The 15369-nt window shown below is 41.0% G+C and overlaps 1 protein-coding gene and 1 long non-coding RNA gene across 2 annotated transcripts in view; one reads left to right on the top strand and one right to left on the bottom strand.

Moving 5' to 3' along the window:
* The window catches only part of FGD6 (FYVE, RhoGEF and PH domain containing 6), a 225393-nt gene that overhangs the window by 77280 nt on the left and 132744 nt on the right, over positions 1-15369 (bottom strand). Inside the window, exons 3-5 of the mRNA XM_063927602.1 lie at positions 12216-12354; positions 8088-8155; positions 7955-7985 (exon numbers count right to left, since the gene is read on the bottom strand). Coding sequence (XP_063783672.1) covers positions 7955-7985; positions 8088-8155; positions 12216-12354 — 238 coding nt within the window. The remainder of the gene's footprint in view (positions 1-7954; positions 7986-8087; positions 8156-12215; positions 12355-15369) is intronic.
* LOC134932827 (uncharacterized) overlaps positions 10893-15369 on the top strand; it is a 121525-nt gene continuing 117048 nt past the window's right edge. Inside the window, exons 1-2 of the long non-coding RNA XR_010179499.1 lie at positions 10893-11093; positions 12281-12386. This is a non-coding gene — a long non-coding RNA (uncharacterized LOC134932827). The remainder of the gene's footprint in view (positions 11094-12280; positions 12387-15369) is intronic.

Genomic DNA, 15369 nt, shown 5'->3' with positions numbered 1-15369 from the left:
CACTAGTTATTTTCACTATTTGGCCGCTGCGCACTTCCGGTAACACCGGAAGTGACGTACTGCGGTCCACAGGTGCGTTCCACCGCACTTGTTGTGATGATGGGGGCGTGATTAAGGGCCAATTAGTACTGGTATTTAACAGGGGCCGGTGAGGCAATACCTCTGTTTCCTGTTGTCTGCACTATTGATCTGTGATGTTATGCTGCTCGTTTGACAAAGGTCCTGGTGTGGACCGAAACGTTGGAGGAGGAAATCGCTACTGGGAACTGTGAGATTGACCTTTACATTAAATTACTATTACACTTGGATGAATCAAATCTAGAGAGTGCTATTCTTTCCACACTAGTGGAAAATACTGAGATATATATATATATATATATATATATATATATCTATCCTCACTCACTCACTGACTCATCACTAATTCTCTTACTTCCTGGTATGTTAGGAAGCTGAAATGTAACATAGGGATTCTTCAGGTGCGAAATAAGAAAATTACGTAATAAGAATTTTTCTAAACCCCCCTTAAGGGGATGAAAAGGGGGTTGACATAATGACGTCATTACCGATGTGTGGCTTGCGTTGTGTGAACGAGAATATCCAAACGGACAATCGGATCAAAATTTGGATTGCACCTCTGTGTGTAGAATTTAATAAACTACAAAAATGGTCCTGTAATTTTTTACCATATCTGCTACGAGTGCTCCTCGGGTAACGCCAAGAACCATGGATTAATATTTACTTACATTAAGATGTCTCAAATTTACATCTCTATAGAGTTACCAAATCTTTAACACTCTCTTATATTTACAAACGTGAATATCAGAAACTCCTGTGCGAAGAACGGGTAGAACAGCTAGTATTTATATATATATATATATATATATATATATATATATATATATATATATATATATACACACACACACACACACCAAGAGACTCGGCACTCCCAAAAACGAGAAAAACTTGGTCCGGTGCCTTCAGCACTGCATGGCAGCAGTATATACTCAGAACTTGGAAGCGGCACTCAGGACACAGATACAGCGATATTCATATGTGGATCTACATATGAATATCGCTGTATCTGTGTCCTGAGTGCCGCTTCCAAGTTCTGAGTATATATATATATATATATATAAATATATATATATATATATATATATATATATATATAGCAATCTCGGGGGTCTGGCACTCCGTAGTTAAAGGACATGGCGTGCGCCCGTGCCTTCGCTTATAATGTAGATACAGTCTCGGCGGCGCGGCACTCAGCCTTTCTGTATGAATGAACGATGCGGACTACAGTCTGCTGATCAACGTTTCAATATATTTAAATATTTTCGGCAGGATTGCAATAATGATATGGCAACAGCTGAAAAGGAAATTGATATACTTATAGAAAAATTTCTAATACGTGGCTATAAGTATGGTAAATTACAGGAAGCTAAAAGAGCAGTGTTGGCCATGGATAGAAATCAGCTATTAATGAAGTCCCATAAAAACAAGGATAATATCACTACTAAGTTTCCGTGGGTCAATCGCTTTCATTCCTCATCCTCTCAAATCAATAGAACAGCCAAGAAACTTTGGCCCATAATCCAGAGTGACGAAACACTTAATGTAAATCAGCGTCAACTTATGCCCTGTTATAAAAGAGGCCGTAACCTCCGAGATATTTTAGTAAAAACTAATTCTAATATCCCTAAGAAAAATACACGTTCTACTTTTTTGGATAACACCAGCGTGGGTTGCTTTAAGTGCACCTGTGTCACATGCCAATTCATGTTGACGGGTGACACTTTTTATCATCCTCACTCTGGCAAAATCTACAAAATCAGGCATTATTTTAATTGCAGCTCAACATACGTGATATATCAGATCTTGTGCCCTTGTGGCCTATGTTAAATAGACAAGACCATTTGCAAATTCAAGGAACGTATGGGGCAACATAGGGCTGCCATTAGAGCGGCGCTGCAAACAGGTAAAAGCGACCAACCGGTCGCTAGACATTTCTGCAAATTCAAACATCCTTTAAGTACATTGCGCTACAGGATGATTGATACAGTACTTGAAAATATCCGGGGTGGCAATAGGGGCCTTCAGTTACTGAGGCGCGAGGCACAATGGATTCATCGGTTAGATGTAATAAGTTCTAGAGGCCTTAATGAAAATGTGTCATATGCAGCATTGAGATAAGTATGCTACTTCTCCTTGTGAGCCAAAAGCTTTCTATTTAAAAGTAGCCATGTTATATTGAATAGTATTGTTACAAAGCTAGTGCTTTTTATATAATTACATTGTTACTGTTTTTACGATAGTGTACCAATGATTACTTAAGTACTAGAGTGTTCTTCTGTTTTGTTTTTAGTAACTATGGTGATGGTTTCTGGACACAGCTGAGTTGTCGGTTTTTGATGACATCAGCATTGAGCGACGTGGGGGCGGGTGTTTGGTCCCGAGCCGCATGTCTGCAGTTCACATGGTGGTGTGCAGCTATAACGGTATGTGCATGATTCTTCTATTTCATCCTGACGAAAATATTTAAATATATTGAAACGTTGATCAGCAGACTGTAGTCCGCATCGTTCATTCATACAGAAAGGCTGAGTGCCGCGCCGCCGAGACTGTATATGTATATGTGTGTGTGTGTGTGTGTGTGTGTGTGTGTGTGTGTGTGTGTGTGTGTGTGGTCAAGTCACATCATTATGATCACCTCCTACATTTGATGTCGGCAGCACGTAGCCCATGAAGTAAGTCCTGTGTCGTGCACTGGCTTGGTGGGTATATAAGATGTATCATAGGCCATCTGCACACATATCACTTGTTGCTGTTATGGGTAAACGGGGCGATTTATCCGTGTTGCAAAAAGGGATGATTATTGGCTTTCGGACCAAGGGTGGCAGTATTTCTGAAACAGCGCAGTTTGTGGACTATTCGTGCGTGCTGCTGTGGTGAAGGTGTATAGTATAGCATTGGTTGTAATACAATTCCTATGGCTACATTCATTTTCAAATAAGGTTTCTTGTGGACACTTTTATGGAACCACATGTGATTAGAACACAATCCATGAACAAGGCCTGAACTGTATTAGTGGCTTTTCGTGAACATGTAGCTCTTACTAAGCAACAATGCTCAAGCAAAGCAGCGCCCATTCACTTTCACACTGCGCTCATATGTGTTGCCTTCACATAACTCCCTGAATTGCATATTTCAAAAGTAGGAAAGTATAATTATACTGAATGCAGTGTATTTAGCTCTGAGTGAGTATACAGATTATAAAAGATCCTTATTATTTTATTTGGCCGTTCATTGGACATGTTTCTATGTATTCTTGCTCTTACAATAAAAACTATTGTTTAAAGAAATATATATTTTTTCGTATTATTTGTTTTTTGGATATAGTTTTTCTAAAAAACCCAAAAACAAAACAGAGTTGTAGAACTAGGATTCTAACAGTGTAGCCTAGTACAACAAGCTCATTTACATGCCTGTACTCGCCTATGCTCTGCTGCACATGATCTAGAGCATGCTAAAAATCTGTCTCTTACATAAATACTGGGTCTGTTATTGTATACTTATCTGTTGCTAAAACGCTAGAGAGCCTAAACCACTTTGCATAAAAATGTCTCCTACTACAGTCTCTTTCATTTTAATAGTGACTTGGGATTTAAAACTGAGTTTAGTTTGTGGTTTCAGCGGGGGAGAAGAAAAACGAAAATCTCCAGTGTTTCCTGAAAAACAGGAAAGGTACATGGCTAACCTCTCATTAGTACTTGTTTCCTGCAAGTATATACTTTTAATCAAACACAAAATATCTAAAAGTTACACTGCAGACACTACAGTTCTGCTGAACAGAAAACTTCAAATCGGACTTTACTTACGTATGCTTTTTATTTTAATAATTATTATGTTCCGAGTTGTGATTGAGCAGCAATATTGGTTGGAGAATTCAATTAGCCATGGGCTTTTAGCTCCTCGGTGAATTGTCCGCAGCTATTTGATTATATCACGTGGTAAGCAGAGCTGCCATAAAAATTTGTGGGGCCCAGTACAAAGTAAACAGGTAGGGCATAAGCATATGTAGAGGCTGTCCACACTCACATGGGCCCACCCTTCAGCAGTGACTATGTATGGGGGCCTAGCAGTGAATCTGACAGGCTAAACAAAACAGAAAGGTACACCACCCTAGCACAGCTCAAAAGGCAGCCTGTGGGAAAAACACATGGGTAACCTTAAAGTCTCAGAGAGGAATACTAACAGCACAGGTATTGTGTAGAAACTATTGACGCCTAACCGTATATAGACAAAAATAAAAACAATATCATTTTGTTCATTTTTTCACAATGTAATGTTTTTTTGTGCACAGGGAGAGAAAGAATCTGACAGGCTGGCTTTCATAATAGTGTGGCCCCCATTTATCAAGTCTTGAAGAGTGATAAATAGCACGGTGAGAAAGTACCAACCAATCTGATTAGGAGCTTCTTGGTTGGTACTAAATCACCGTGCTATTTATCACTCTCCAAGGCTTGATAAATCTGGGCCTAAGGGCCTAATTCAGACCTGATCGCTAGGCTGCATTTTCGTACAGCCTGCGATCAGGTCTAAACTGCGCATGCGTATGCACCGCAATGTACAGGCGCGTCGCACGGGTACAAAGCGGATCGCCGCTCAGCAATGGGTTTGTGCGAAGAATTCATTTGCACGGGCGATCGCAAGGAGATTGACAGGAAGAAGGCATTTGTGGGTGTCAACTGACCATTTTCTGGGAGTGGTTGGAAAAACGCAGGCATGTCCATGCGTTTGCAGGGCCAGTGTCTGACATAAATTCCGGTCCTGGACAGGCTGAAGTGATCGCAGCGGCTGAGTAAGTCCTGGGCTACTCAGAGACTGCACAAGATCTGTTTGTACAGATCTGCTACACATGCGATCGCACACTTGCAAAGCGAAAATACACTCCCCTTAGGGCGGCGACTATGCAAACGCAGAACTGCAAAAAAAACCTAGCGAGCAGGTCAGAATTAGGCCCTAAGTCTGCTCTGCTGTCTGTACATCAGTGTGGTGAGCAGGGAAGCTCTTAGTCTCAGAATATGAGCATAATCTTTGAGACTAAGAGCTTCCCTGCTCACCACACCAACATACAGACAGAGAGCACTGTGCGCATGCCATGCTGTAAGACAGGAAGGCAGTCTGATTCATTACTAGGTTGCCAGTAGTGCGTAACGTCATTGATAAAAGGGGCCTGGTTAGTACTGACAGCCACCCCCAACTCTGTTCCCCTCCTTTGTATGTATTAAAAATAATGTAAAAAATAAATAAAAAGACAGACTCCAGTGGGCCTTCAAAGCACTCTGGGCCCCTTTACATATGTACCCCCCATTGATGGCAGACCTGGTGGTAAAGATGAGATGGAAGAGGGGGGACAGAGATGGGAGGAAGAGAGGGTGGGACAGAGGGATGGGAGGAACAGTGATTAGAGAGATCACAGGAAGAGGGAGAGATGGCAGGAATAAAGAAAGAGAGAGAGAGACGAGAGGAAGAGGGAGGGAGAGAGAGGAATAGGAGAAGAGGGATGGGAAGACGAGGAAGAAAGACAAGAGGAAGATGGGGTAGAGAGAGAAGTAAGAGTGAGATAGCAATGGGAGGGAGAGAAGGAGGAAGATTGGAAGGGAGATAAAGATGTAGGAAGATTGGGAGGGACAATGAGAGATGGAAGAGTGAAGACCGATTACAAAGAGAGAGAGAGAAAGAGATAGAGAGAAATTAAAGAGGTAGAGATAAATGGAAGAAGAGGGAGAGTGATGGACAACAGAGAGAGAGAGAAGGGAGGAAGATGTAGAGAGAGAGGGAAAAGTGATGGAGATGAGAATGGGGGAGAGAAAGAGAGAGATATAGGTGGGAGAAAGGTGTAAGTGGGTGAGAGGAGAGATGGATTGGAGGAAGAGGAGGTGGGAGGAACAGGAGTAGAAAAATGGGAGGCAGACGGAGGGAGGGATGGAGGAGTGTGAGTGGAAAGGAAAGATAGATGGGAGGAATAGGAGGAGACAAAGATGAAAGATGGAGAAAGAAAGAAGGGGCAGAAAGAGCAAGAAGGAAGTAGAGGGAGAGAGAGAAATAGATAAGAGGAAGAGATGGATGGAGAGGTGACAGGAAGAGGGAGAGAGAAGAGAGGGAGAGCAAAAGATGGGAGAAAGGAGGAGGGAAAGAGAAATGGGAGGAAGAGAAGTGAAAGTGAGATAGGATGTAAAAGATATGTGACAGAAATGGTTGGAAGAAAAGTTGGAGGAAGAGGGGAGAAAGATGGGCAAAAGAAGAAAAAAAGAGAGCGATGGGAGGAAGAGAGGGTGAGAGGAATGAAGCGACAGACAGAGGAAAAGTTGGAGGGAGCAAGAGATGGAGGAAGCGAGAGAATGCGGAAGAGATGGAAAAAGAGTGGGAAGAAGCAAGAAATGAAGGAAGAGTAGGAGGGACTGAGAGATGGAGGAAGAGTGGTAGGGACAGAGAGAGAGATGGAGAAGGGGAAAGGGGGTTGGAAGAGAAAGAAAAAAGACAGGAAAATGGGGAAGCTAGAGAAAGAGGGGAGGAAGAAGGAGGGAGCAGGAAGTAAGAGAGACATTGGAGGAAGAGAGTGAGAGAGAGAAAGATGGGAGGATGAGGGAAATAAGAGCATGAGAGAGAGTCTGATGGAGAGGGAGAGAGATAGGAGAAAGAGGTGGAGAGATGGGAGGAAAAGGTGGAGGGAGATGGAAGGAAGAGGGGGAGAGAGAAATAGGAAGTAGAGATAAAGTGAGAGATGGGAAGATGAGGGGGGCAAAGAGAGAGATAGAGGAAGAGGGGAGAAGAGAAAGAAAGAGATGTGAGGAATATGGGGGAGAGTGATGGGAAGATTGGGAAAGACAGAGGGGAAAGGAAGGCTCCAATATGTAGCAACTGTGCAAATGATGGGTCCAAAATCCTAGTGTATATACGAGATGGAAACCTGCAATAGGTGCAGACTAATCATTTTTAATATATAAATCACACCACAACATAGACTGCAAAGGTATTTCAATAAACATTTTGGCCGATACTTTGTAGTTTGACATTTAAGTAATGGTGGTAGCCTAATGCCTTAGCAGCTGTTGTCAGATATTTACAGCTTTATATAGACCTCTACTAAATTTACCATTACCGTTTTCTCAGCAGTCCTGGATTTCCTCATAATGTATTTCTAGTGATAAGCTAGTAGTCAGGGCAAATTCAACAACAGTTGTCTCCCCTCATATCAGTGCAGGGTTAATATAAATGTCATCATTAGCCATGCAGTTCTCAGTGTGCTATCTAAGTATGTATGTGTGTGTGTGAGGAACATATGGTGAGGCTACTAGCTTGGAAAGTTTTTCAAGGAAATGGGATTGTATTTCGGACTGGGCAGTATGGATGGTGTTATGGTTTGCATTACTGCCTCACAGCAGTGAGGTCATGGGTTCGATTCCCACCATGGCTCTACCTGTGCGGAGTTTGTATATTCTCCCCGTATTTGCGTGGGTTTCCTCCAGGTACTCCGGTTTCCTCCCACAATCCAAATATATACTGGTAGGTCAATTGGATCTTAACAAAAATTAACCCTAGTATGAATATGTGCGCGTGTACATGTGATAGGGAATATAGATTGTAAGCTCCACTGTTGCAGGGACCGATGTGAATGGCCAAATATTCTCTGTAAAGCGTTGCGCTATATAAATAACTGTGCGCCATATAAATAACTGGTAATAAATAAATAATAAATAAATAAATAAATAATGAACGTGAAAGTAGTTTGGGTCCTGTTATAATGTAGATGCTTGTGGTTTTTAGTCTTTTTAAAGGAACAAAAAAATAAAGCTAATAAATTACTGGAAGGAAAGGTGAAAAGGAAAATATAGTCAGGAAAAAAGTATAAGGCATATGGCAAATAAAGTGGAATTTTACTCACAATATGCAACAGCTTAAGGACATCAACAAACCTGTTCAATTAAAAAAAAAATTATTACATTTAAAAAAAGAAGCACTTCAAAGCAAAAGTAAAAAATGTCAACAAACAGTAAATGAGTGAAAACACAACTTACACTTTCTCTGAGCTCATGATCTCCTTGGCAATGTAATAAACCTTTGACTTCTTCTGTGACTTGGTTTTCTGCATGTAAGAGTACATGTTAAAATGGCAGCCGTGTATATCTGTCAGTTTAGTGGGTATTAGTGGACAAGTCTAGAGGGTATGATCCCAGCATGAGAAGTTCCTGTGACCAGAATAGTACTAACCCACAGGTGTACAAGGGAAATCCCCATGGGACCTTCCTCTGTAGATCAGGTTCTAGATTGTGCACTCAAGATATTTATTTATTTATTAACAGTTTCTTATATAGTGCAGCATATTCCGTTGCGCTTTACAATTAGAACTACAGTAATAGAACAAAACTGGGTAAAAACAGACAGACAGAGGTAGGAAGGCATGCATTGTTACTCTATTAGAGGGTCATTAACTTAGTGAACCAGAACCATGAACTTGGGTGCTTGTTTTAGTTCTGTAGACATGACACCAATATTAGCCCTCCTGACTCCTTATAAAAGGGCCCTGTTCTCTGCAGGCTGACCGTGTCTTCTCTAATAATTGTCCAAGTCCCTCTGTGATGGCTGGTCAGACCCCATCTTGTGGCTGGCCACACAAATTAAGCTTGGGCCCTTACAAATGCACTCCTTGATGGGCCCTTCATGCCCCAATTAAACACTGATCATGACCAATTTTGACTTTTGCCTTAGATGAATGGGAACCATGCATGGTTGTATTTCTACATAACTTGTGGGCTGTACTTTTTTTTTTTTTACTTTGGAAGAATAATATGTAAGGGGAAATCCTATTCCCCAAGAAGTGTGGTAGTTGTCGTTGCAGCGGCATCTTAACACCGGCAACAGCACCCAAAGTCATAGGCAAACGCAGGGGGGGGGGTTCTGGTTGCCCAGAAACCCCCCTCCTCTTGGCAAGTTGCGCAAATTATAACAAAAATAGCAATGGTATATAATACGATTACTAGAGCTACCGCCACATCATGCAATTTAAGGGACAGAGCAGAGCTGCTGCACATGTCCAGAGATAGAAGATTCTTCTACCAAGTTTGCTGTGTATGTGTTTCTGAGTCCTCAATCAGTGCACTGGACCAGAGAGTAGCTACCAGGAAGAAGAGACAGGAGCCTTACCATGAGGTGGGAGAATGTTTGCATAGAAAGTGCAGTACTGGTTCTATTATGTTTATGTATTTATTTATAGTATGTTTAACCTTTTCCTGATTACTTATCTTATTTATATTATTTAAATATGTTTGATGCAGCCTATACTATAGACCATATATTGTGTTAAATATTAATACAGGTTGAGTATCCCTTATCCAAAATGCTTGGGACCAGAGGTATTTTGGATATGGGATTTTTCCGTAGTTTGGAATAATTGCATACCATAATGAGATATCATGGTGATGGGACCTAAATCTAAGCACAGAATGCATTTATGTTACATATACACCTTATACACACAGCCTGAAGGCCATTTTAGCCAATATTTTTTTATCATTTTGTACATTAAACAAAGTGTGTCTACATTCACACAATTCATTTATGTTCCATATACACATTATACACACAGCCTGAAGGTCATTTAATACAATATTTTTAATAACTTTGTGTATTAAACATAGTTTGTGTACATTGAGCTATCAAAAACAAAGTTTTCACTATCTCACTCAAAAAAGTCCGTATTTCGGAATATTCCGTATTTCGGAATATTTGGATATGGGATACTCAACCTGTACTGTATTCCATGTTCCGCCAAGTGGGAGATTGTGGATTGCATTTGGAAACCCCCCTCTAGAAATCCTGCGTTTGTCACTGAAAGTCGCACCCCTAGCGACCTTTCTAATGCTGGGCTTGCACATTACTGCTCACAGCTCTAAGGGTCTGTGAACAAAAATCTGCAAGTTGGTGGTACCGTAAGTGTTGCATACAGCTGCACTTACTCGCACCTGCGAATTCATCACTGGTAATTGGATTTCTCCCATAATATCATTGAATGAAGTGGCAGCAAATACGTATGAGTCTCCCTAACCTAAGTCTAGAGAAAGTTTTTTAATAAGGCATATAAAAGTACACAGTATAACGTGGAAGTCCATAACTTTAGAGTTGGCTCCCTTAACAGAGAATAGAGAACAGAGTTCACACATTGATTTCCTTTTAGTAAATAGAAAATGTTTGTTACTTTTTCATAGCTTCACATGTAAATCTTACAGCTATTTCTGAGCTAAATGTCGCAAAAGTAAAGAGAACTTGGTGTGATTAAGTGGAGTTTGGGTTTTCGGGAAGTTGGCCATATGTATGGATAACACAGCTGTCAGCTGTGTTATACTTTGTTTACCACATGTATTTCAATGGGATATCTCAAATGATTTGGTTTTTTTTTTCGATTTGTTAGATTTCTACAGTAAGCCTAAAAATAAAAACCCTGAAATCTAGTTATGGAGTATAAAAAAATAATAGTAACTGTAGAAATTGTGTGACAAAATATTAAGGATATGGCAAAAGTCAGCAGTTAAGAATTGAGATGGGATCATATAATCATACTAGTTACCGGCTCGTCAAAATGACGGAACTACGTACAGGGCCGGATTTAGGGGGGGGCGAACGGGGCGACCGCCCCCCCTAACATACAGCTCCATTCCATGTGCTGCTGTGCACACAGTGTACCGGAGATCTGCATTAGCCCCTCCCACAGCAGAGCGAGTCACAGCTGGGTGAGACAGATAGACGGGATTGAGCTGAGCACTTGTGCAGAGGGAGGAGAGAGCTCTCCCGAGTCCAAGCCAATCAGAGCTGGCCTTCCTCCCCTGCTCCTCCTCTCTCCCCTGGTCTCCCTGTGTGTGAGCCTGGTCAGCCTGTTGCAAAGCATTACTGGGATTGGGAGTCTCTCGCGTCTCACCAGTGTCTGCCCTGCATCATGTCTCCTGACTGAGCTGCAAGAGGAGCCCCCCTCCTCACCTTCCTTCTCCCCCCAGAAATTCCAATCTCCTTGTCTGCAGCTTGTAACGGAGGTCAGTGTCCCGTATGTGTGCACTGGGCAACTTAGCTGATGTCTGCTTACAGGTCAGACTTCAGCAATCAGTGAAGAGAGACATGCATTCTGTGTGATAGCAGCAGCACTGGGTGAAGAGAGAGGTCTGTGCAGCCTGCTTGTAACATGAGACATGTCTCCTCTCAGACAGACTATGGGCAGTTCTGTACACCTTTCTTAGGTGCAGCCACAGACTTTCACCCTGACCCCCACTGCTGCTCATTTATTAGTTAGCATCACAATACAATTTAATAAAAAATAAAATACTACTCTTATCTCACACACAAAAACAGCTAAATTCCCCATTGCTTTGAAAGTTTAATATTTTGTGTTTGGGAGGGGCTGGACTAGAAGTGGGAGGAGTAATGAGTAGAGAGGGGAGGAGTCCGCATAGATTCTTAAACCGCCCCCCCTAAAAGAAATGTCTAGATCCGTCCCTGACTACGTAACAGTAATGTCAGTGACAGCGGCTGTGTGCACCAGAATGGAGCAACACTGGAATTGCTCCATCAGGCGCCATGTAGAGGCTGCCGGGGTGCAAAACACATGAATTCCACCCAGAGAGGTGAGGAGCAATGTTAACCTTTAATTATATAAGTTTGTTTAATGTATGTAAATAGAGAACAGCCAACCTGACTAGAATTACTATTAAGTGATTAACAACGTCATTACTAAGGGGCTTTATGGCATGTTCAAACACTTGCTAAATAGTGAATTGTTGGCTATTTCCTAGTCAAGTTTAGCTTTTCCCCTCCTCTTTAAATCAGACCGCAAATCAGCCAATTCTGATCATCAAGTCTAAATTGGGAGATGTATTAAACCTTGGAGAGAGAGAGAGGGGGGGGGGGATAAGGTACCAACCTATCAGCTCCTGTTATTTTTCAAACACAGCCTGTAACATGACAGAAGCTGATTGATACTTTATCTCTCTCCACTTTATCTCTCTACAAGCTGTGATAGATCTCATCCCAAGTGCTGAGTGGCCATACATGTGACTATCCAAACTGAATAGTTCAATCCGTTCAGCACTCACTGCCAAGTAGAGTTTGTAATGTTCTAGATTTGGTTATATGCATTTATTATGTATCACTGGTCTACGCACCAATTTGTATTCCAAGTTATCAAGATCGGCTTTGCTAGAATCTGAGCTAAACTCTTCTTCATCAGAGCTATTGAGAATTTCCTCTTCGTCGGAGTGAAGAATACCCAAGTAATCATCAGGATCTTCTTGAGACACCTCACTAAAATGACAAGAAAACGCAGAAAAATTAAAGTAAGACTAGCTGGCACATATTCTCTTATTTTCCGAAAGTAATATACACCTAGAAAAACATTATTTATTTCCATTATAAAATAAATATATAAGTAGTAAGGACTTATTTGATGGTGTCTAGAAGAATACTAGTATTATTTGTTTTTCATTATTCTAACACCCCCACTTGACAACTACTTAGAACACAAGTCCCACCTTGGTTAGGTTTCCAAGGTCTGGAGCTGGGAAATCCCATGGATAGGCAGTTTTCCTCCTTCCTCCACAACTCTGTATCACCTCTAAATCCATGTAGGACACAAAGGGGGTCTATTCATGAAGCAGTGAAAAACACTGGAGAAAAGAGTGGAGAAAAGGGACCAGTGGAGAAGATGCCCATAGCAACCAATCAGCTTTGAAGCAAGCCTTTACCAAGTACATTCTATAAAATGTAAGGGAGATGCTGATTGGTTGCCATGGGCAACTACTCCACTGGACTGTTTCTCCACTGTTTTCACTTCTTCATGAATAGACCCCATAACGACTAGCGTGTTCTCATTACATCTTGCTGATCTTTAAACTGATTTTAGTATTGATTCGCTTTTTTCTTGTATTTCTGACTGAGCTTGATGCTGATGTTGAACAACCTCTAAAACTTTGTGACATTTGAGTGACACATCAATTACCATGCTACAGCTAATTGATGCAGAATTATATATCCTTTTTGGATGTTAATGTAGCCTGCATGAAAAAAATAAAATAAAATAAAAATCACCGATGAATTGTACCAAATGAATTTTAAAGAAGCAGTCAGCACCACTAAGTAGGACCCGTATATGAACGGCATCCATATGGAAACCATCTAAGTTATAGGAACTCTGCAACATTAGAGAAGCTAGTTAAATAACAGCTTGCTAATGATCTCCGAGTCTGACCAGGACAGTCAGCAATGCGTTAACTGCTTGAAAGGAAAAAGAACAAGTAAATATTTAAAAGAACCAGCAGAATAGCTGAACAGCTTCTGAACTTGTTGGCCCCATACACTACAACGATATGTTTGAGGCTGAAGTCGGTTGTAGTTATCCTTGAATTCCCCCCGGGACCTTCCCGGGAGTGATTCCATATGATTTGGTAATGTTGTGCTATTTTTGCATAAGATATATTGCATGCGATTGATGAAGCCGCTATACATTGCATGCAATATATCCTACGGCATACAATTGTACCATAAGATATATCTGATGGGCTGGATAGAGGGCTACGGGGGCTGGGAGTGTCCTGAGAATGCCAGTCAAACTTCCCTGTAATACATCCATGCGATATATCACATGCACAAAAAACACACTTTTTTAATCTGATTCCATCCAATTCCGATATATCATTAGTGCAGCACCAACGACCTAGGGGATCCTATCCGACAGCCACGGGGACGCACATCAGATTGGATACGATCTAAAAAACATACGATTGTACACAATTTCATACAATATATCAGACGGATATATCGGAATTGTATGAAATCGTCCTAGTGTATGGGGCCCTTTAGACAAAGACCTCTGTTGACCAATATGCATCGCTATCCCAGGAAGGAAAATTTATTTTCTCTTGTTTACTGATGATCAGTTAAGATACATGGTAATAATCTCCCTGCTTTATAATGAGGCTAGATTAGCAGAGAAAAGGTAGCACACAGGTTGCAATTAACATGGTTTACTAACTAAATGAGTGATAAATAGCCTGTTATCGGATGCAAACACAGTGGTAACACATAAGTCCGTGAACTTTTCCCGGATTCTGTGTTAGTGTCCGATAGCAGGTTAACTTAACGGGTGAGAAAAAAGGTCAGAAATTGATCAGCCCCAGCCAATAAAGCCCAAGGCTACCATCTTTTTCATCCTTGTTAAATTAACAGGGCTAATTGAATTTTTCCCTAAGTAAGCAACATACTTGTAAGGACGCCAACAATTAAATGTGTAGAAAATGGTACTGGATACCTAAGTGGGGGTTGCTTAGCATCTATGAAGTGCTGGGCCACATCCCCAACTACAAAACACAGGTTGTTTTTTTATTGCCACAAGCAATGTAGGCACAAATATTGAGAGCTTGTGACAGAGGAATATCTCCTAAACCACCACAAATCACAGGATGGTGGATCAGTCTCATTACATACTTTCCCTGACGAAATCAGGAGAGAGTTGGGAGGTATGAATTAATAGCTATTTTTCTAAATCTTCCATCACTCTTGTTCTCCACACATAAACTCTTAGCAGCAAATACCTCAGGACATTGTTTAGGCATGCTAAATAGGCCTATGATGTTTTTATTACAGATCAAATCTCGCAAGCTCCTTCTTTCTGCAGCAACATACATCTAATGAACATTCTGTTTTTATTTTCCTGCCTTATTCTGTTTTTAACAGTTTCACATAATTGTAACACACAGAGTAGTTGATGCAGTAGTAAACATATGAATAAACATTAATTCTAGCATGCCACTGATACAGTTGATTTTAAATACCCTCTTAGTACTATCATTTTTCACAGCATATACATACAATGGGGGAGATTCAAATGTTTGAAAAGTCGGTTGGGTGTCTGTTTATTCCTATCTAATAGAAAGGAAAAAACAGACACCCAACTGACTTTTCAAACATTTGAATCTCCCCCATTGTATCACACATACATACCCACAATTTATTGTTCCTCTCTAAAGGAGCAATTCAATTAAGTGGAAATTTAGCTCAGAGCTATTCAAATGACATCCTACCAGCACAGAGACTGTATTTATCGTGGATGTCTGCTTGCATCCTTCTTGACTGCATCACACCAAGCACTTAGCATGGGAAGAAGCTACTTACGTGGTTAATCCCATGCATTCTCATAGTGGCGATGTTGGGAATTAATTCAAAGTCCCACGTAAGAATTGAATTACCCCCTTAGAGTCAACACCATATATGTCAATATATACACAATATGAGATAATGGCACAGTAGAGTGGAGGCCAGTTA

Source organism: Pseudophryne corroboree, chromosome 6 (assembly GCF_028390025.1).
Source record: "Pseudophryne corroboree isolate aPseCor3 chromosome 6, aPseCor3.hap2, whole genome shotgun sequence".
NCBI lineage: Eukaryota > Metazoa > Chordata > Amphibia > Anura > Myobatrachidae > Pseudophryne > Pseudophryne corroboree.
The sequence above is the reverse complement of the archived record's forward strand: the minus strand, read 5'-3'. Positions and strand labels throughout refer to the sequence as shown.